Genomic DNA, 20,995 nt, shown 5'->3' on the forward strand with positions numbered 1-20,995 from the left:
GGGGGACATGCACTCAAGTTCTTTAGATTTTTATGCTTGACTTTCCCTCCCCCTTGTCCCCTCTCTCCCTCATCCCTTTCCTATTTCCCTTCGTGCATAGCTTCCTCGACCCCTCTGTTTTCTGCTTCTTTCATTTTTTCCTTCGAGGCAGCTCCTCCATTGGAACCTACAGCTCCACCATTTCCCCCTCCGCCTTGCCACGTGCCAGCTCCATCTATGTGCCCGAACTTCATCGAGACGACCCCACCAGTCAACTCCAGCGATCAATTGACCACAAGCCTTCATGCCCGCGACATCCGCCCACCTCTGCCACCGACTCAACCGCTCCATCTCCACCATCGCCTGTCCACCCAATCGTCCATCCTCCTCGACGCTTTCAGCATCATCCAACGATCAACACCGCCACACACCCCAACACCACTTCAACATCGCACACCTCCACTATCATTTCATCCTCATCACCCATCCATCTCCACCACCACATCATCACCATCTATCATCATCCCATCTTCCACCATCACCCCCTCGCCCAACACTCGCGACCAGCAACCCCACACCAGCATCATTCCCTTCATTTTGTTGATGCCGCATCATCCGCCACCAGCTACCCGTGTCTAGCAAGCTGCATCCGTCACGGAAGCTAGCTCTTTCGCGACCAGCTTGTTTCGGCAAGCTCAACCCCATCGAAACAAAATTGAGTAGCCCAACCGTGGGCTTTGTGGCTTTTTCGAGCCTTCCCGAGCTCTTTTCGTATTGCCGTAAGCCCAAGTTTCGGCCGTCGTCACGCAACCGTCGCCGTGAACCGATTTTTACACTAAACCGGTGAGTTTACTTGCTAAACTCTACTTAGAGAGTTAATGATGTTTAAGGGTTGTTTAGTTTAGGCTAAGTATGATTTAAGTGGTTAGTTAGAATGGATTAGTGATTTAATTATTCGATTTTGCATGTTAAGTGGTTAAAACGGCTTAATTAGAAACTAGATAAGTTGTACTATTTATCTAGATTGGTTGGGAAATTTTCCGTGCCCGTTTCGGTGTATAAGTACGCATTTCCGGCCTAAGTTTCTATTTTTGGTAATTAATTGCATTTATTTAATTATTTTTTATATTTATTTAATTATTTATTACTTTCCGGAAATTATACTGGGATAGCTGGTAACCGGAATTTCGTGTTGATTGCAATCGTGTGCTTGGTTTATTTAATTGAGTGCTAATTTGTGCAAATTGAGTGGAAATTGTAATTTTGGATATTTATTCCAAAATTGTGAAATTTCAGTATTTTAATTAGAAAATACTGAGCGTCAGTTTTTAACGCCAAAAATGTCTTTGTGGACTATATAAATAGTTGGATTTTCTAAAAGGAAGATATTGCATTTTTGGCTCAAGCCAACCGTGTACCCACACATGATTATTGTTATCGAGTATTTTTAACACGGTGAATTGTTAGCTTGTAAGAGCATTTATCGTTAGCTTGTGGGAGTATTATTGCACGTCAGCTTGTGAGAGCATTATTGCACGTCAGCTTGTGAGAGCAGTAAACTATATAAGCCTATATGGGCTTGATATGTCAGCTTGTGAGAGCAATATACCTTATCAGCTTGTGTGAGCAATGATCATTTATCAAGCAACAATTCGATATCAGAGGGATACTATCTATCTATATCAACTTGTGCGAGCTACTATCTATCTATATCAGCTTGTGAAAGCTATTACCGTCTATACTTCAGTTTGTGTGAGCAGTAAGCAAATCGATTGATTGATAGATGGTATTGATTGATAGATGGTATGAATCATATTGATTGTGTCAAATTAAGTTGAATGACTGAGTGGATCAATGGATCGATGATTTGAATTGAATTGATTGGTTAAGTTTTTGAATGGTATTGACGTACAGGAAAGAACTGAGGCGAGGTAAGTTTTCTGACTTGTGTGCATGGACTGCCTCTATGCATATTTCCTTCCTAATCAGAGTTTAAGGGGTGAACTTACTAAGACATCGTCTCACCCCATCATAAGCTTAACTTTTCAGGTTCCTAGTGTGAAGAACTCGAAGCTTGAGGCGGAAGGGTCAAGAGCATGGGTGACTCAGAAGTTCTTTTGGAGATAAACCTCATGTACTTAAACCTTAGAGTGGGCCTCTGTTTGTAAACCAGATTGTGGTTTTTAATAATATGTTGATTTGAAATTTGTTATCTTGCTTTTCTATCCCAAGTATGTTATTGTCAGGGGATTAGTTTATACGCTTCCACATGTGCATTAAAATGAATTGGGTCAACGACACATCCTGGGTTGTCGCAAATTATATCGACCACCGAGAGATGGGTGCGCGCTCGAGGTTCGAAGTGTGACAGAGAAGGATGAAGAGGATGAGAGGGATATCGAATTTGATCCAATGTCAAATTTTCTTGGAAAAGCCTGTTCTTATGGAAATAGAATCTGGTCTTTCAAAGTAACAAGATAAGGCTATTCTTCTTGATTGCCCAGTTCTCTCAGGAATGATTCTAACGAATTGGATAGCATCATTTGATTTAGCTTTTCTTTTATAGCTATTAAGGATTCTTCAGGCATCTTCTCTTTATTCAATCCAATTAGGTGATTTCGCATTTCTACCACATCAGTCATGTCTTGTCTAGTGGGAGCTTTTGTGGGGGCAGCAAAGATAGACATATTCTGAGGTGGTGGAGGAAGCGAATGCTTAGTCCACAATGTAGTCGGAAATGGATTGAAAGGATTGAATCTTCTTTCTTCAAGGAATTGGATTTGCCTTTTGAGTTTTTCTATTTCCACCTTAGGGCTCTTGAGATGATGATATCCCAAATGTTATCTAGATTCCAAGGCATGAAGCCTTTTCTGGAAGTTCGAAAGCATTTTTTTTTTTTGGTGGTTTCTTAATATCTTCGAAGATCTCGCTAAACATCCATAATTTTGGAATCAATTGTTTTGAAAGTATTGTTGTGTGCTAAAAGAAACTCTGATTGCTAATTCAAGACAGCTTCGGCAACAAGAGTCATTTTTTGTCTTCCATGTTCGTCCACATCAGTGGGAGCAGGTGCTTTAGGAGTATGTCAATATCTCCATTGTGGGTCGATGAATTCTTCTAGAGCAAGAAACGAAAGTTTTGAACTTTCTCGAACAAGAGAAGGAAAATCTACTTCTTGGAACATAGTTATGGAAGAATTAGGTGGAACATTTTCTGAAGCTTCGGGTAAGCAAGAGCGCTTTTTTGCCCACTTCAAAATTTGCTTATAGAACAGGGAAATAGCTAGTTTTTTTGTGAGAAGGAGGTGGTGTTGGTGGCGAGACTTGGGATGTGAAAAGTAGCTCTGTGAACTTTGGTGGTGGAGTTGGAGCATAAGAAACCACGAATTGGAATTTATCACTTTCACCAAGAGTATCAATGGAGGAATCTCTATTTAAGTACCTTTGGTACATAGTGTCCTTTGGTTTCTTGGGTTTCCCATGGGGTCTTGCATTTGGGTCTACTTCATTGGGGGAATTTGTACAGTAAGAACATTGGCAAAAGGGGTCCAAAAATAGTGACCATATTGGTCTTTATAGTAATGGATAAGGTTTCCATTACTTTGAAAGTATTGAACAAGCCTTTTGGGATCTAGTTCGGAAATAGACTTAGGAACACATGGTTCAATCATGAACAAGGTCTATAAGACGAAAGGATTTTCTTCATTTTCTTTGCTAAATTTGATGGCAACAGTGCCATATTTCTTTCTGACGAATTCAAAGTTTGAGGACTGGAGGGGTTTGTTATTTTGATACAGCTTTTCATAGTTAGTAATCCAAGTTTCTGGAGGGAGCTTGTCCAACTTTTCTCTTAGGATTTGTTTGGGAACATGAATGCGAGATGCTTGGTCATTCTGCATAGAGATGAATAAAGCATCTTCATTCCCATTTTCGAAATTCAAATCAAGAGCATGGTTCTGCACTCAATAAACCATTTAGTAGTGTAGTGTTGCTGCAATAGAGTCAACGGTCTGGGGAGCTCTAGTGAGCTAGATGTGGACTTTTAGAAAAGAGAGTAGTTGGGGGTCTAAAAGAGCAATATTGAAGTTTGGATATAAGGTTACAAAGATTGTTCCAGCATTCAAAGTGGTTTGGACAGTGCTAATACAAACATACTAATATTCTAGGAACCAAGTATCTAATAAGGCTGTTATGGCCACGATTGGCAAGCCTTTACAACCGTGAAAGGCGAGAGCAAGACGAACAGCTCCATAATGGACATGAGGGTATCCTTGTTGGGTTCACCGCTTAGGAAATTTTGATGGAATTTGAAGAGTAACAAAAGACTCATTTTTAATGGCTGGAATGGGGTGTTGATCAAACTTGGAGGACTGGTCATATTCTTTAAAAATATGTTTATTTTTTTTATAAACATATTTTTATATAAAAATATAAAAATATAAAAATATAAACATAAAATATATTTAAACAATTGGAGAAAAATAGACATGTTTATAAAAAATAGATATGTTTATATTTATAAATATATTAAACATAAAATATATATTTATATTTTTATATAAAAAATAGATATGTTTATAAACATATTTATATTTATTTTTATTTTTATTCGGGCAGTTTGCGCGACTCCTTAGCCGGCGGTTGTCGACCTCCGATCGGCTTCTCCACCGGAAAGATGAACAATACCGAAAGTTGCATTCCGAAAATGCAACTTCTCAATGGACCTCTACCCCTCCATTCCCCCAAAGCCATTTGAAGCCCTTTGGAGATGCAATTGCATCTCCCCAAAGTCCCCAAAAACTTAAACCAAACAACATAGCATTTGGCCAAACCCCTTTAGAGCCCTAAAGAGCATTTCAAATGCTGAACCAAATGGGGCCTTTTACCTCCTTTGGGGTTTGACGGATGAGTTGTCATATGGAGCATATAGGAGAAAATGAAGATGTGGGTTTAGCAAAAGCAGAATAACATTTCATGAAGGGAAGTTGAGTTTTAGAGATTTTGGTTTCATCGCTAAAAGAGACTTCATAAAGATAATCAATCTTAGGAGCATTTGACACACAAAAATCTAAAAGAGTTCAGGAAGATAGAGATGAGGTGAGAGTAACCGGTGATTCTAGTATTTTGAGTTCAATCATGATGTGAAGAGATCTCCTCAACACTGGATTCACCTACTTGAGCGCATTGAACAAAACTTGTTATAAATGGAACCATGGCTCTGATACCATAAATAGACCTAGACTTAGAACTAGAGAAGGCGGAATTAGTTTCCTACAAGTATGCCTTCCCACTGTGGGCAAACCTCTCATTCAAACCTTTTATGGAAGCCTTTTAGCAGAAAACCACTCTGACTTTTAGTTTAGAACCTAGAGACACTCAGAGATGCTAGGATGGTACCATTTCTAACTATCCGAGTTGCATTTCTTAGAGGATCCTACCAGGCTAGAGAAGAAGAAGTGTTTAGAAAGACATTGAGAGTTATGCATGACTTTAGTAATAAGTGATTCGCCGATAGCTCACTCATGTTTAAATTTCTACAATGCATGCGCCTTTTAGATGAATAGTAGGGTCGATGCATAATATCGAGGAAAAACCCCAAGATCATATAGATCACTTGGTGAGGAGACTTATAAGCGTTATTGGCCATGCGAAAACACAATTAATCAATAATGGCTATAAGTCATAAAAATGGATTGGGTAGGTGTTTTAGTAGGACTCTCGCATGAAAGACAAAGGCCAACCTTGAGACTCCAAAATCTGATTTTTACATTGAACTTTCTTTAAATGATTGATCTTGACATGATGTCGTGTTTTATTATTATTATTATTATTGTTGTTTTGATGTGTATGCTTGTTTCTTTCCATTGTATGTACCTAGTTATAGGTTTCTAGATTAGGTTTAGATTAAGACCAAAGATAAAGAAAGCACAAAGACGGTAGAGGTCGATATCTATTTTGACCATTATCATGTACTATTCATTTCCCTAACATATGTCTCAAGTCCCATTTGTTGTATAAAGCCTGACGAATTACGGGTTTTCTCTCTTCCTTTTATCTTTTTTCAATTGTGTTTCTCTTTTATATCTTCAAGGATTGCATGGTAGATATACTGTTTTCCATGATTATTTACTTATTGTCTCATAATTTCAATTCCATTTATTGTTTTCTTTTCTTATTTTCAAGAAATAGAATAGTATGAAAATGACCAACCACGCATAATCGTTTAATTTAGGACAAACGATCCCGAAAATAAAAGAGGAAATGCATGTACATGTTAGGTAAACACAATATACTGTTTAGGTATCGAAAGGACACTAATAGAAATATTAGCATAACCCAAGTCTCCCAACCTAGATATTTGATTGTATAGGAATCGAGGGAACACTCCCGACCTCGATTAGGTTTTCTAGCCGACCCCTGAAATGAGGCTAATTGTGACTCCCGTCTTATTTTTTAGATTGTCATAAACAACTAGACTATATAAATGAACCCATTGCGCATGGTACAGGTCTCAATTGGACTCACTATGATTTAGTGTACCCGCTTGTGGAAAATTCCTAATGGATGAAATGATGCTATCCTTAGGAAAGAGTTCTAGGGGGAGGGCTTCCATGGTAAAAGTACAATTTAATCCGATATTCACATCCGACCTCCTCTCTTGAGGTGTGTTGCCTGTATGGGTATGGGTCACAACACTCTACTGTCCCGTAGGATACGAGTTTGGGAGAACTCGCGACTTTGTAAAGGGAACTCACAAAAGGTTTGTCCGAGAAATGAGATGATGACATCCTTGTGGTTGAGAACCGTGAGGGAACTTTCCTGGTCAAATACCCCTAAATTCGACATTTCCCCTTTCCTCTCCTTGTGGCAAGGGATCGAGGGCGGCGAGATCGGGTCGCGACAATGATAGACTTATAATAAATTTGAATTGGCAAAAATGACTTTTATACATTGAATGCATTCAACTTAATGAAGTGATTCTTTTCTTTTCAAAAAGAGCTTTGTCAAGAAAGAGAGGAGTAAAGGGAAATCTCTTGATAATATATTATAGTAAAAATGGTTTTTGCTCATTAAATGCATTCGAATTTAATGAATTTAGAGGGAAGTGAACACACACATATATATTGCATGATATTCCGTTCCTTTTATCAATTTTTATGATTATTGTCATTGTTATAACTCGAAACCTATTATATAATAGTGGAAGAATGATCACTTTTACTTTATTATTATTCACGTTTCTATTTTGCATATGGTTTATGTTTAGTGATGCAAATGAATTAATCGAAGTAGCACATTTTCCATACAAAAAAAACAGAAGCACACTATAGAAAGAGGAGTTTCACCATACGAAATTTTTGAAGGTATCAGACGCCAATCTTCCATTTTCTATCTGTTAGACACTCTGAACCTGCAAGTAAAGAAGATGCGTTGCTTTTCCGCACTTATCAGATGAGCTACACATCACGCTTTTTGCTTTGCTTAGATAGCAAAGGATTGTCTGTGAAGAGACTTTTATCGGATCAATCACTAATATCTTTTTCATGAAGCTCCCCCATAATGTTATTGGGTTGCTTTTATTGACAGTTGATTATCCCAGGATTTATATGCACTCTCGATTGCAAAAGCATCTCTCCACGTTTGTAAGACACCAAACGAATTCATATTTGCCTCACCAAACTCGGGATTTCTCCAGATAAAGCTGTAATAGGCTTTTGTTCTACTGTACAACTCATTCAACCTACTTATATTGAACAGTATAGAAGAGAAAGGAGGAGCAAAATAGCTAATTCTTCAAGAAACACATAACCGTTCTGCAGCCCACATGGAAACATACGACAATGGAATAGAGGTTTATTGTCTTATTCTTTCTTATGTTTATGTAGAACGGATCTGGTTAAGTCTTAGAGTAATTCTGTATACCTCATTTCTTCCATTGTCTCGAAGGTATCGAATTCAGTCCGCAACTATATATAACGTTATTTTACGAATAAAATGTGTGGGTTTTTATTACTAGGTTTCGATAATCTTATGATCAGTTCGGTTTCTGTTCGCACGTTAATACATAAAGTGGAAGGCTATTGATTACACTTGGCGTTGCATGATGATTAAAGGAAGAATCTGGTCACCCAACATGCCTCACGAAAATGCAGCCAAAGCAGCAGAATAGGATACGGTAGCATCATCTTTTTTTTTTTTTTAATAACCTATTTATCTTTTCTTTCTTTTTCTCCCTTTTTCTCATGAATTTCGCTTGTAACCTCAGGCAAGGAATATGTCACAGTCGCACCAGCTATATTACAAATTCAAACCCCTCCTCCCTCCATTCCATCCCTTAATCCCATTGAAATTGTTGAATCATGGCGAATGCAGCTAATCAAATGTCCTCCCTCCCTCCCTCCCCCTCTCTCTCTCTCTCTCTCTCTCTCTCTCTCTCTCTCTTCTCTCTTCTCTCTCTATCTCTATTCCCATGCAATATTACTTACGTATGATTATCTGCATGCATGCAATCCTGTGAAGAAGTTGGTTTGGTACCCTGTCAATTGTTCAATAACATTTGATTTACTATTGTCATGGATGGTAGGGACCGGAAGAAGAAAATAGAGAAATTCCAAACGGTGCTGGACGATCTGGTGAACGTGAACTCCCTCTTCACCTTCGCGATGTTCATCGGGATATCCTTCGTGAGTGCCAACCCCCACAGCCTCGTGTCTCAGAAAGAGTGCCAAACTAGCCAGGGGACGAGAATGTTGCTTATGTTAGACGAGGTGGTTTCCTTCGTGTGCTTCCTGCTCTCGAGCATCGTCGCCACGGCCCTCAAGATGCACCTCTCCACGCAGCTCTCCGAGATCGACGACGACCACAAACCAGAACCGGAGGGGCTGCCGATGAAAGGATTGAGGAGCTTCATGATCACGGTGTCGGTGGCCAGTTCGGTCCTCGGGTGCGTCTACCTGACTCTGTCGATGTTCAACGTGATCCGCGTGCTCCTCGGGAATATCACTTGCGGAGACAGCGACACAGTTCAGGCCGCTGGGGCCTTGATTGCCATCAACCTCCTGGCACTGCTCGTCTATGCGCCCTCCATGGGGTACGCCGTCTTTCAATCCCACTCTATGCTCGATTAAACAAACTGAGCTAAATAATCCCCAAACTAGTATTCCAATTCTCTGCCAATATCATCATGTGTGGATGCGATGGTAATCATGGCGATGTTCTTTTCTTTCGTTCAATACTTGCCCCGTCGCAATCGGATATTCGTGTACGTCGGCCTGCATAAAAATGGTTTTTATTAATGTAATGTTTTGAGTTGATTCTGGGCACAAAGCAGTGCACTTAACACACCAATCTCAATGGTTTAGCATGAAAAGTCAAATCAAGTGTCATTTCAGATGATCGTATCCATGTCCTGAATTTAACCAGCACGGAAGCCCAACCCCCATGGGAAGCGTGTAGTGGTCTTCAAAGCGTATGAGCCATTATCATCTTTGGCCCCTTTTATAAAAATAAAACATATGAATTACTTCATACAAATCAAAGTTATTTTGATTATTGATGACAAGGTCGCACTCCACAAAGAGACCCACGTAATTAATAGTTCAGATGATGTCGGTCCGCATCGACTATAGGCCATGTAATGAATAAATTCTTTGTTTACAAAGTCCAACATAGAAACAGAATTTGAGCAACGTCACCACCGGTGGCCATTCGAGGTCGGCCACCCTCTTTGAGGCCCTAGATGAGAGGACGGGAGGGGTCCAGATTCGAGTCATTTGGTTTCTTATCGACACGGGTTCGGAATAAAAATTGAGTCTTTCTAAATGGGTCAAGATTTGATACACTCATACCCAATCTTATTAAAGCTAGAATGACCTTTTTTTTACTAGATTTTCTTCCTTTTTTCTCCCTTTAAAAAAAAGCCGCATCTTCGTATGCAAATATCTCGTGCTGTAGTGATGCGTGCCTAACCAATAAGTAGAAAATCGCCATATTAATCGATAATTTGTTATATCTTCTAGGCAACTGGAAAAGCAGTTTGCTCCATGCATTAAAATAACACATAACTAAATAGAAATTTGAAAACTTTCACAATCTCTATAATCAATTGAGTTAGCAATATCAGACAAATGAATGTCTAGGGACCATGGTAAAGCTGGTCTCGTTAAAGAGTATCATCAAAAGTGAAAATTGTACCGCCTGTTGAGGAAATTTCCCAAACCGATTATGAAGATTGAAAACATTCCTATATGTATTTAATGATCCTAATGATAAGTTTTCTAGGTGTAATTCTTGGAACAAATATTTTCATGAGATTCAAGACACTAGTGAATCTGGTTTTCTACATAAAGATATGATTATATCTTCTTGATCAAAGGCAAATGTGTAATTTGCAAGGATTATCAAGACAATTAGACCTCAGGAGAACTTTCTATATTTTGGTATGATGTGAACGCAACGGCAAGGAAATTGGCCCAAATTTCTTTCTATATCTTGATTGTCCAGGAGGGATGATGTCACGACCTCTCTTTCGATCTCCCTTACACTCGTGTGAGTGCAGAAGCTAATGACTTGCTAAGTATTAGACTTAGCTGAGCTCTCCCATACCTACCAATTCATGACTTATTGTCCGAATTTTTAACCCGTAAGTTAATTTCATTTAGAAGTCATCACTAATTGATTTAGGGTGAGTTAATTTGAACCCAAGTGAAATATTAAGAGAAATGTTTCATTCCTGTGCAACCGGAGAATGTCGTTTTAGTAACTAATATTGTTTAAACATCAAGTAAAGCATTTATGTAGCATTTTATACCAATCACGAGTTCTGAGATTCAATTCCTAACCAAACTGAGGAAGTAAAAATCCATGCATCATAAGAGGGTAATTGGAATAAGCCAATATTTGCTTCCAAGAACTTAAACGTGATTTTTTTCAAAGATTTTGCATGTATTTGTGGAAAAAAAATTGGTTTTTTCTGATTTTTTTAGGAAAATGTAAATCATTTTTGGATTATTTTTATTTTTTTATTAAAATATTTTTAATATTAAAATAATAAGACATTATTATTATAAAAAAACCGGGTCGAGATTCTCCAGTTGGGACCGACCCGAATCATCAACCCACATCTTGAGGTCACCCAAAATCGGCCCATCAAGACAAACCTAGCTCAATTGTGACATTCTGAATTTTACAGTTTTGCTTTCAATTAAATTAATCAGGCCTTTCAGCGACACGCCTATAGTGTTATTCTCAGAGTTGATCACTTTTGAGATAGCTAGATTATCTGGGGAAGTCATTAAGAGATTTTAATGCAATAGACTTGAGGATTTGACTACAAATCGGCTACTCGACCGTGCTCATCTACGAGGTCATTACAATATAGTTAAAAATCTCTTAGAGATCAGAGATAGATCGGTTCAACTAAGATGTGTGGTTAAACGTGGGTGATTCTACCAAATTGAGAAATTCCCGTCGATCGGCACTCGATTGATTTTTCTATCGTTTTGGTATTCTGTGTTAGTATTTGAATCCTTAAGATTTTCACGATAATCGAGAGTCACCAATGTGTCTAACAGGTTCATTGTGGCTCAAAGAAAATTGACCACGGGTTATTTGCACTAAAAATTTCTAAAAGCTACTCGGTCGTCTAGGTCAGACTAAAAATGTGTCAAAGTGAAATTAACCATGAAATTGAATCCGATTTCAAAAATTAAAAGTTCTCTCGGAGTCACAAATCATTTTAGGAACGTCGACTTAGTCTTCAAAGATTTTTCTGCAAAGTGAGACTTTTAGGAAAAAGTCATCTTAGGGTCGTTTTTGTTCAAAAAATGTCAAGGATCGTTTTTTATCGCGCAATTGTGAAGCAAAATGGTTCAATTGGTGAGGAAAAATACCAATTTGATTATTAAGTCGATAATTAAATTTATAGAAGCCGAATTGGATGGATTCGAGGAGGATTCAGGGTTCAAGTCGAGAGGAAACATTTCAAATTCATATGCCCCTCACCATGACAATTGGACCACTTCAATAGCTTCTTGAGGAAGCCAAGGCTACTGGAAATTGGTGGTGGAGGATAGCATACAAGGTGGGCCAAGTCTAGGGGACAAATTGAGAGAAGAAGAGACCAAGTGGTCCCCCTTGCCCCCTCCCTCTTTCCTTCCTCCCTCAACCGTCGATCGCCCTTTCTCCTTCTCCATTATACTGTTTGAAGCTCAGCAATCACAAAGGAGATCAGCAGAAGCCAACCAGCCCCGTCAGACCGCCAGAGCCATTGCTGAAGGCCGTCACTGCCATTACACGCCTCGCCCTACACGCAAGCCGTCTTGTCTCGCCATCCAAAGCTGCATCATTCTCGTCCAGCTCATCATCCAGCAAGTCACCAAGAAGTTGAGCGTCGCCGTTGTGGTTGCTGAAGATCCCAACACCATCACTTGGACCCGGTTCAGTCCCCTCTACCCATCTCAGCCCATTGTCACCTCAACTAGCATCGATCAGCCCCTTTCTTGGCCAAGATCAGCACCAAATAGAAACCAGACCATGTGGGTCTCAAGGCGGCTGTTTGGCTCGTTTTGGAGGCGTTCCCAACCCCAGTTGCCGGTCCCCCTTTGGAGTTTCTCGTCCCTCGCAGTGTCCCAGTCAATTTGATCCAACCAGATCGTTTAACAAATGAGTTTAACTCACTAATCCCTACTTAGTAGATTAATAACGCTTAAGGGCTAATTAATTTAAGTTAAGCTTGGTTTATGTGGATAGTTAGATTAGATTAGCAAATTAATTAATTGTGATTGCTTGTTAGGTGGTTAGAGTAATGTAATTAAAGCCTAGACAAGCTCTAGTATTTAACTAGAGTGGTTCGGTAATTTTTCGGATCCGTCTCGGCTTCCAATAAGGCTTTATGGGCCTAAGTTGCATTTATTGGCATTATATAATTATTTTCCCTAATTATTTAATTAATTATTAATTTTTCAGAAATTAGACTAAGATAGCCAGTGACCTGAATTTTATGCTGATTGCGATGGTGTGCTCTGTTTATTTAATTGAGCTTTAATTTGTGCAAATTAAGTGTGTTTGATGGTTATGGGTATCTATCTTAGAAATTGATAATTTTGGTAATTAATTGGAAATTACCAGGCGTCGGTCTACAGCGCCAAAAATATATTTTTGGACTGTTAAAACTAGTGGGATGTTCAAAAGTGGAAATATTGTATTTTAGCTAAGGCCGACCATGTACCCACATACGATAACTTTTATTAGATATGATAAGAATGGTGATTTAGTCAACTTCCGGTGAGTGTTAAATTATTAACTTTGGGTGAGCAATATAATCTTTGGTCAACTTCTGGTGAGCAATATAATTTATCAGCTTTGGGCGAGCAATATAATTTATTAGCTTTGGACGAGCAACATAATTTATTATCAGCTTTGGGTGAATTATACTATCTATCTTCAGCTTAGGGTGAGCAGTCCTAATTTGATAGGACCTTATAGATAATATTGATTGGGCCGACCATGGAAATATCGTGATGACATGTAATCGACTGAGTCGATTAATCGATAGTTCGATCTGATTGATTGAATTGAATGTTGAAGTGATTGGTTGATGTGGTTTGAGTATTTGAGATAGACTGACTTATAGGAAAGGACTAAGGCAAAAGTAAGTCCTCTGACCTATGTTTGTGCTTAGGCAGCCTTTGGGGCATATTTCTTCCTAGTTAGGTCTTAGGGGGTTGAACTTACTAAAACATTCATTGGTTATTGTATAACCATTTTCAGGTCCTTAGATGGTGTTGGTGGAGGATCGGAAGCCCCAAAGCCTGAGAAGGTGGAGACCGAAGAATCGGCGAACGTGTCTGACTAGTGGGTCAAAGGATAGTTCCCTTTTTGTTAAGCCGATATTTTTGTAAATAGACATATTTGTTTATATAAGGTTTGTTTTGATTTGAAAATTTATGGCCCTACTTTCCTATCCCATATTGTTGTTGTTTGGGAATTTTTAACTTACTTCTACATGCGCATTAAAAGAAATGGATCGGCGATGCATCTTGAGAAGTCGCTATTAATCGACTGTAGAGGGATGGGCATGCATTCGAAGGATCGGGGCATGACATTAATACCAAGGCAAACCGAGTTGGTTGGATCCGTGAGTCAACCCGTGAGTCGACCCAACTCACCTTCCCCTCATTGCAGCCTCATTGTCCCGATAAAGACAATGACGTCAAGTAATGCCACTTGTGTGCACCTGGTCAAGGGAGTACTTGGTTGTCGCCTCAAGCGGTGTCGATGTGGGTGGTCGTTCCTAGTCCATCCACACATGCTCAAGTAACGATCACCATTGGCTGACCCTGACAACCAATCGGGAGGGTTGCTAAGCCATGGGAGACAACCAAAGCAACTTGACGAAGATTGACTAGGGCCGAAGCTCGAAGCCTTGAGCTCCAACCTCCAGCTCGACATGCCCAAAAAAAAAAATGAGCAAAAAAACGAGGGTGGGCTTTTACAAGCTTGTGCCATGGGCCGATTGATCTAGCATTCCCTTGCCCGTGCGGCCTTAGGAATTTCTCCCAAATCAGCCTTTCTCACACTCAACACACAAGGATCTTAGAGAGAGAAACTCTAGAGAGAGAAGCTTTGGATTGTATTTACTTGTGAATGAAATGAGTACAATGAGGGGGAGAAGACCCCTATATATAATACAAGGCAAACCATATCTGTAGATCTCTCCTCGATCTAACGGTGGAGATTACATCTCCTCAACTACTAATTACCTACATTTATTACATACGAATACAATTACCATATCGCCCACCTCTAGGAGTATTTTAGAAGACTCAAGAAAACGCTAGGACTTGGGGATACAAGCCAAGGGTCGCTTGATCCATGGATGTGTCACGCCCGTCTCTTAGAACCCTCTTGGATCAGCTTTCTTTCAGGCTATGACATTCTCTCCCACCTAATTAGGTGACGCTCTCGTTGCGTCTTTGGCATGAAAAGCGTCAATCTCCTTCTTGAATTGCCAAAGACTCACCGCAGGCTCCCAACTTGCTTCGCTCTCTAGAAGACCCTTCCATTGGACCACATATTCTTGCTTGGGCATGTAGTACTGCTTCCATATGACTCGATCCATCATGATGCACTCGACTTCTTGATCATACGAGATTTTTGCCCCTAGTGGTGCCAGTTGTGACTCCCCTTGATCAAGATCTTCCTCATCAACCTGGAAAGGCTTAAGCAAACTCACATGGAAAACTGGATGTACCTTGAGTTTTGGTGGTAACTCCAGCTTGGAGGCCTTGTGTAGACATGCCCATGCCAAGTTGGCTTACTCCTACCAATCCTTAGCGAACTTGTATGCAAGCGGACTACTCCCCTGATAACCCAATGCGATTGCACTCAGGGTATTTGGTTGCTGCTTGGTCACGATCTCCAATGGGCTCTGATTGGTCGATTCACTCCACTGCAAGTTGTAAGAGAACTAGGCTACGTCGATCAACTTCACCCAATTTACCTGCGTTGTACTCACATAGTGTCGAAGATAAATCTCCAAGAATGCATTGACCCGCTCCGTCTGACCATTGATTTAGGGATGCAAACTTGTCAACATATTCAGCTCCGAACCCAGCAGCTTGAACAACTCGGACCAAAAACGCTTCGTGAAGCGAGGATCACGATCACTCACGATCATCTGCGGGACTCCCCAATACTTGACCTCATGCTTCATGAATAGCTTAGCCGCCTCCTCGGCCGGACATTCCTTTGTCGCAGGTACCAAAGTCACGTACTTGGAGAACTTGTCTACCACGACCATAAGAGTTTGATACCTTTCGGACTTTGGCAGTTTGACGATGAAGTCCATGGAAACACTTTCCTATGGACGAGTTGGAACAGGAAGTGGCTCCAACAGGCCTGGCGATGAACGTTGCTCCAACTTGTCTTGTTGGCACACCAAACAAGTCTTCACATAAGCTTCCACATCGTCTCGCATTTGAGGCCAATAGTACAGATCTTCAATGAGGGCCAATGTGTGGTGGATCCCTGGATAACCTGCCCACTTTGAGTCGTGGCACTCGCACAAGATCTCATTCCTTAGCTTTCCATGGAAGGGCATGTACAATCGCCTTCCTTTGGTGTAGAGGAGCTCATCCTCACACCAAAATTGTCGGGTCTTACCTTTCTTCGCATACCCGATGAGGGCTTGAGCTCTTGGATCGTACTTCAACCCCTCCTTGATACGATCGATCTAAGGATAGCTCGGTCAACTCATCGTGCTGCTCATTAGCTCCATCTTTCGACTCAGTGCGTCTGCCATAGAGTTAGCCTTTCTCGACTTGTATTCCAGCACATAGTCTAACTTCACAAGGAAATCTTGCCATCGAGCTTGCTTCGGACTCAACTTCTTCTGGGTCTAGAAGTAACTTGTGGCCACGTTGTCCGTCCTCACAATGAACTTCGACCCCAGGAGATAATGCCTCCACGTCCAAAGGCAGTGGACCACCGCGATCATCTCCATCTCTTGAACGGTATATCGACACTCAGTATCGTTCAACTTACGAGACTTGTACACCACTGGATGTCCATCCTACATAAGAATGCCACTGATAGCAAAATCCGATGCGTCAGTCTCTACCTCATATGGCTTCGTGTCATTGAGCAACACCAACACCAGTTCCTCGGTCTTGGCTGTCTTCAATCAATTAAATGCCCTTTGGCATTGATCCGTCCACTCCCAAGGCTTATCCTTCTTTAACAAGTCCGTAAGCAGCACGGTGATGCTTGAGTAGCTCTAGATGAAGCGTTGATAGTAGTTGGTGAGGCCTAGGAATGACCTTAACCCCGTCACCTTCGTCGGCAGCTCCCATTTGATAATCGATTGAATCTTCGCCTTGTCCATTTGCACTCATCCACCCCCAACGATGTGCCCCAAGAACGAAACTTCCTCTTGGGCAAATGCACACTTCTCGCACTTAACATACAATTCATTCTCACACAAGACTTGGAAGACCTGCCTTAGATGTTCGACGTGCTCCTTAAGCGTTCGACTATACATTACAATATAATCTAGGTAAACCACTACAAATTGGTCTAGGAACGAGTGGAGTACCTTGTTCATGAGCATGCAGAATGTAGCTGGAGTGTTGGTCAGGTCGAACGGCATCATGAGGAACTCGTAAGATCCATACCATGTCACACATGCGGTCTTCAGCTCGTCCCCTTTAGTGATCCGAACTTGATAGTAGCCCGATCAAAGATCCAACTTGGTAAACCACTAAGCTCCACCAAGTTGATCGAAGAGATCCGCAATGAGTGGGATCGAGTACTTGTTCTTCATGGTTAGCTTGTTCAACGCCTAGTAGTCAATGCACATTCGGAGTGACCCATCGTGCTTCTTTTGGAATAGGACTGGCACACTGAACAAAGCTTTAGATGGCTGAATATACCCCGCATCGAGCAGCTCCTTTAGTTGCTTCCTCAACTCTTCCAATTCGAGTGGTGCCATGCGATAAGGCGCCATGGTAAGCGATCAAGCATTAGGCACCAGCTCGATCCAATGATCCACCTCCTTTTGAGGTGGTAGTTTCTTCGGCAACTCAGGGGGCATCATGTCCTTGAATGCGTTGAGGACATGGGTTACCTTCGTCGGGACTTCGCTCCCTTCACCCTTCTTGTCCTCCGCTTTCAAGGCTGGAAGGATTGTCACCTCACCCTTCCTTGCTCTTTTGGTGAGTTGCATAGCCAAGATCATCCTCCGATCACGGTATGATTCACGATGGACCGGGATCACACATTAACAATGCTTGTCCAACACGCATATACACTCGGCAAATGTTACTACAATCGCATGGATTCTATCTAGGAATTTTATTCCAATGATAATATCGTAATCGTCTAAGGGAATTACCTCTAGAATCTCCTTACTCTTCCATAGCCCAAGTTGTAGCTCCACGTCCCTCGCGACACCGATTGCAGGGACTTCCTTGGAGTTCACCATTTTGAGCACCTGGCTCCCTTCTCAACCCGTAGGTTTAGTTTCTTCGCGGCCTCTTCTGAGATGAAAATATTGGATGCTCACGTATCCACAAGCGCACTCATCGTGGTCGCTCTGATCTTTAGGTCTACGAACATCAAGCCTTTAGGCTCCCTCGTCTTCTTGGAGTTGATTGTGCTAAGGAGTCGCAGCGAACCCAACTGCGATTCCTCCTTAGGCTCATCCTCCTTGCAAAGGGCGGCCAGCTTGGCCTTGTTCAAGCAATCTCGTGCCATGTGTGGACCATCACAAAAGAAACATTTGTATGAACGTATCTTCATTTGTCATCCTCCAATCAACTCCGCATGAGCCTTGTAAGGACCAGCCGATAGTCTACCTCCAATTGGGCAATTGTATCTCCCCCATTAGTGGCTTTCTCCCTTGGACAAGAGTCCAATCGGGATGTGGAAGGCGCCTTATACTCTACCAGCGATTCGGCTACAGTCATAGCCGTCGTGAGATCTCCCACATTGAACCGCTTCAACTCCTACTTTGTCCATGGCTTGAGACCACTTATGAACTAGTGATACGCTTCAATCTCATTCATCGAAGAGATTTGGAGTAGCAACTTCAAAAATCACTTGATGTAGTCACACACATCACCCTTTTGCTTGAGACGCTTCAGCTCGTCATGAGCTTCTTCCTCTGCATATGCAAGAAAGTAGTTTACCCGTGTTTGGTCGTCGTTAATCCCCATGACTTGGAAGTACCGCTCCATGTACCATAGGAAATTATCCACGTCTTTGGCCACTCGCGAGCCCTTGAATTCCTTTGGCTTAGGTGTATCCACTCATGGACCTTGCACGGTGATCACCCCGTTCACGCGTGTAGCTTCCAATTTGGCAAGCTTTCCCTTCAATTCGTCTATCTTCGAGTGCATAGCCGCCATCATGGCCTCTAGGGATTCATCCCGTTGTGCGAGTTCTTCCCTTAGGGTCCCCAGCAACTCGTGTTGGAGCTCTTTCATGCCGACCTTAAGCTCTTGCACCTTGGCAATGAACTCCTCCCTTTCGGCGTCTACTTCATCCACGATATGGGTCAAGTCATTGACCGATCCTTGGACATCGGTGATAAACAACTCTAGCTTCGTCATCCACTGCGCAAGGTTCCCCGTTGGATCCCTTGAACTCGAACCACCATGGCTCTTCTTTCCTTTGGCAATGCCCTTCTCGACCACAATCAACGCAATCACCACCCATGGCGAGCGCCTCGTCAAATTGTGGATCAGCCATTGCGATTGCGCTTGGAACAAACCTGGCTCTGATACCACTTGTCATGGGCCAATCGATCTAGCGTTCCCTTGCCCATGCGACCATAGGAATTTCTCACAAGTCAGCCTTTCTCACACTCAACTCACAAGGATCGTAGAGAGAGAAACTCTAGAGAGAGAAGCTTTGGATTGTATTTACTTGTGAATGAGATGAGTACAATGAGGGGGAGGAGACCCCTATATATACTAATACAAGGTAAACCGTATCCGTAGATTTCTCTTCGATCTAACGGTAGAGATTACACTCCCCAACTACAAGCTACCCGCATTTATTACATACACATACAATTACCATATCGCCTACCCCTATGAGTATTCTAGAAGACTTGAGAAAACCCTAGGACTCGAGGATACAAGCTAAGGGTCGCTTGATCCACAGATGTGTCACACCTGTCCCTTAGAATCCTCTTGGATCGGCTTTCTTTCAAGCCATGACACTAGGCTCTAGGGCGATGTGGTAGTGATTTCTCAATGTAGTTCAAGAGCGGTGGTCACCGGAGACTTATACCTAATCTCACAATCTCTCAGAACTCTTTCCGACCTCGAATCACACTTGTCATCTCAAATACGTGCCATTTCTTCCCTTTTTTTTCCCTCAAATCTCTCATAATTGAACCCCTTCTCTCAAGACATTCATTGAGCTAGTGTGCTGCTCCCTCGTAGAGCTCTTTCTCTCTCTCGATCATTCTCTAGAACTGAACCCCCCTCAGGTTTGATTTCCCTCTCCACTCACAAATCTCTCTCTCTTTCTTCATATGTGTTCTTATTTGGCCTTTGCCCAACACTCTATTTATAGGCCAAAAGGGCCGATCAACAGTGGCTCTTCAATCGCCGGTCTTCAGCACACTGACCGGCCTCCCACGACTAAATTGGCATCCCATTAGTCATCCTATCCAAGGCAGCTCTAGCTAGGCCGCCCACTCTACCACATTGAAGGCACCCGCCCATCTGTCCCCTCCATCTAAGTTTCTCGCAAGATGTCGCATTGCTCTGATTGGTGGCATTAATGGCGCCTTCAAGACGTCACCGGCTACTTTACTTTGCCTCGGTTTTAGGCGGAGTACGAGGAAGGAGAGAGGAAAGAGAGAGGCACACTAGTTGGGCTAAGGAAAAGAAAAAAAACCAAACAGGCCTAGCCCGTGCAAAGGAAAGGGAAGAGGGAGTTGGGATCAGGCCCAACCCCCTTGAGCCCGCTTTTATTTTTAATTCCTATTTATCCAAAATAAGGTAAGATAAGGGAGAATAGAATAGAAAAATAAAACTTAGTAGATGCAAATAATATTAATACTTACCACCGTCCGCAGCGGCGTAGCTAACTTGGGGCTCTCTCCCCCCTCACGAAGGGGAGGAGTTTGAATCCTATAGGCGTCATTAGGGATTCTTACTCGGAGCACTGTGGTGGTGGGTCCTGCAGTCGCTCTCCTAGGGTTTGCTCGCCAACTGTCGGCTTACCGGTTTCCTTGGGTTATCAAAATAAAAATAATAGTATTAATACTTAAGTGATGCGGAAATCCTTTTTGTTAGGGTTAAATTAGTCCTTAATATTCTATAAAATTTTAATCTTAAATATTTAATCAAAATTTAGATGTTAATAACTGCTCCTTTTTAAGGTAAGCTTGTAAATGTTGCATTTAAAACAAATTGATACCTAAATTTTGTTCATTCATATGCAATAGATAATATCTTGTTTGAGACCAAGTGTCCAATGCAAAAAGGGCAATATAACAT

The 20,995-nt window shown here is 41.6% G+C and overlaps 1 protein-coding gene across 1 annotated transcript; it reads left to right on the forward strand.

Annotated features, from left to right (window-relative positions):
* Window positions 1-8,322: 8,322 nt before the first annotated feature.
* Window positions 8,323-9,318, forward strand: LOC120288182. Its single transcript, XM_039301672.1, has 2 exons — window positions 8,323-8,361; window positions 8,563-9,318. The coding sequence occupies exons 1-2, from the start codon at window positions 8,339-8,341 to the stop codon at window positions 9,104-9,106; spliced, it is 567 nt and encodes a 188-aa protein (XP_039157606.1). The 5' UTR covers window positions 8,323-8,338; the 3' UTR covers window positions 9,107-9,318.
* The last annotated feature ends 11,677 nt before the right edge of the window (window positions 9,319-20,995 follow it).

This window comes from Eucalyptus grandis, chromosome 1 (genome assembly GCF_016545825.1).
Source record: "Eucalyptus grandis isolate ANBG69807.140 chromosome 1, ASM1654582v1, whole genome shotgun sequence".
Classification (NCBI taxonomy): Eukaryota; Viridiplantae; Streptophyta; class Magnoliopsida; order Myrtales; family Myrtaceae; genus Eucalyptus; species Eucalyptus grandis.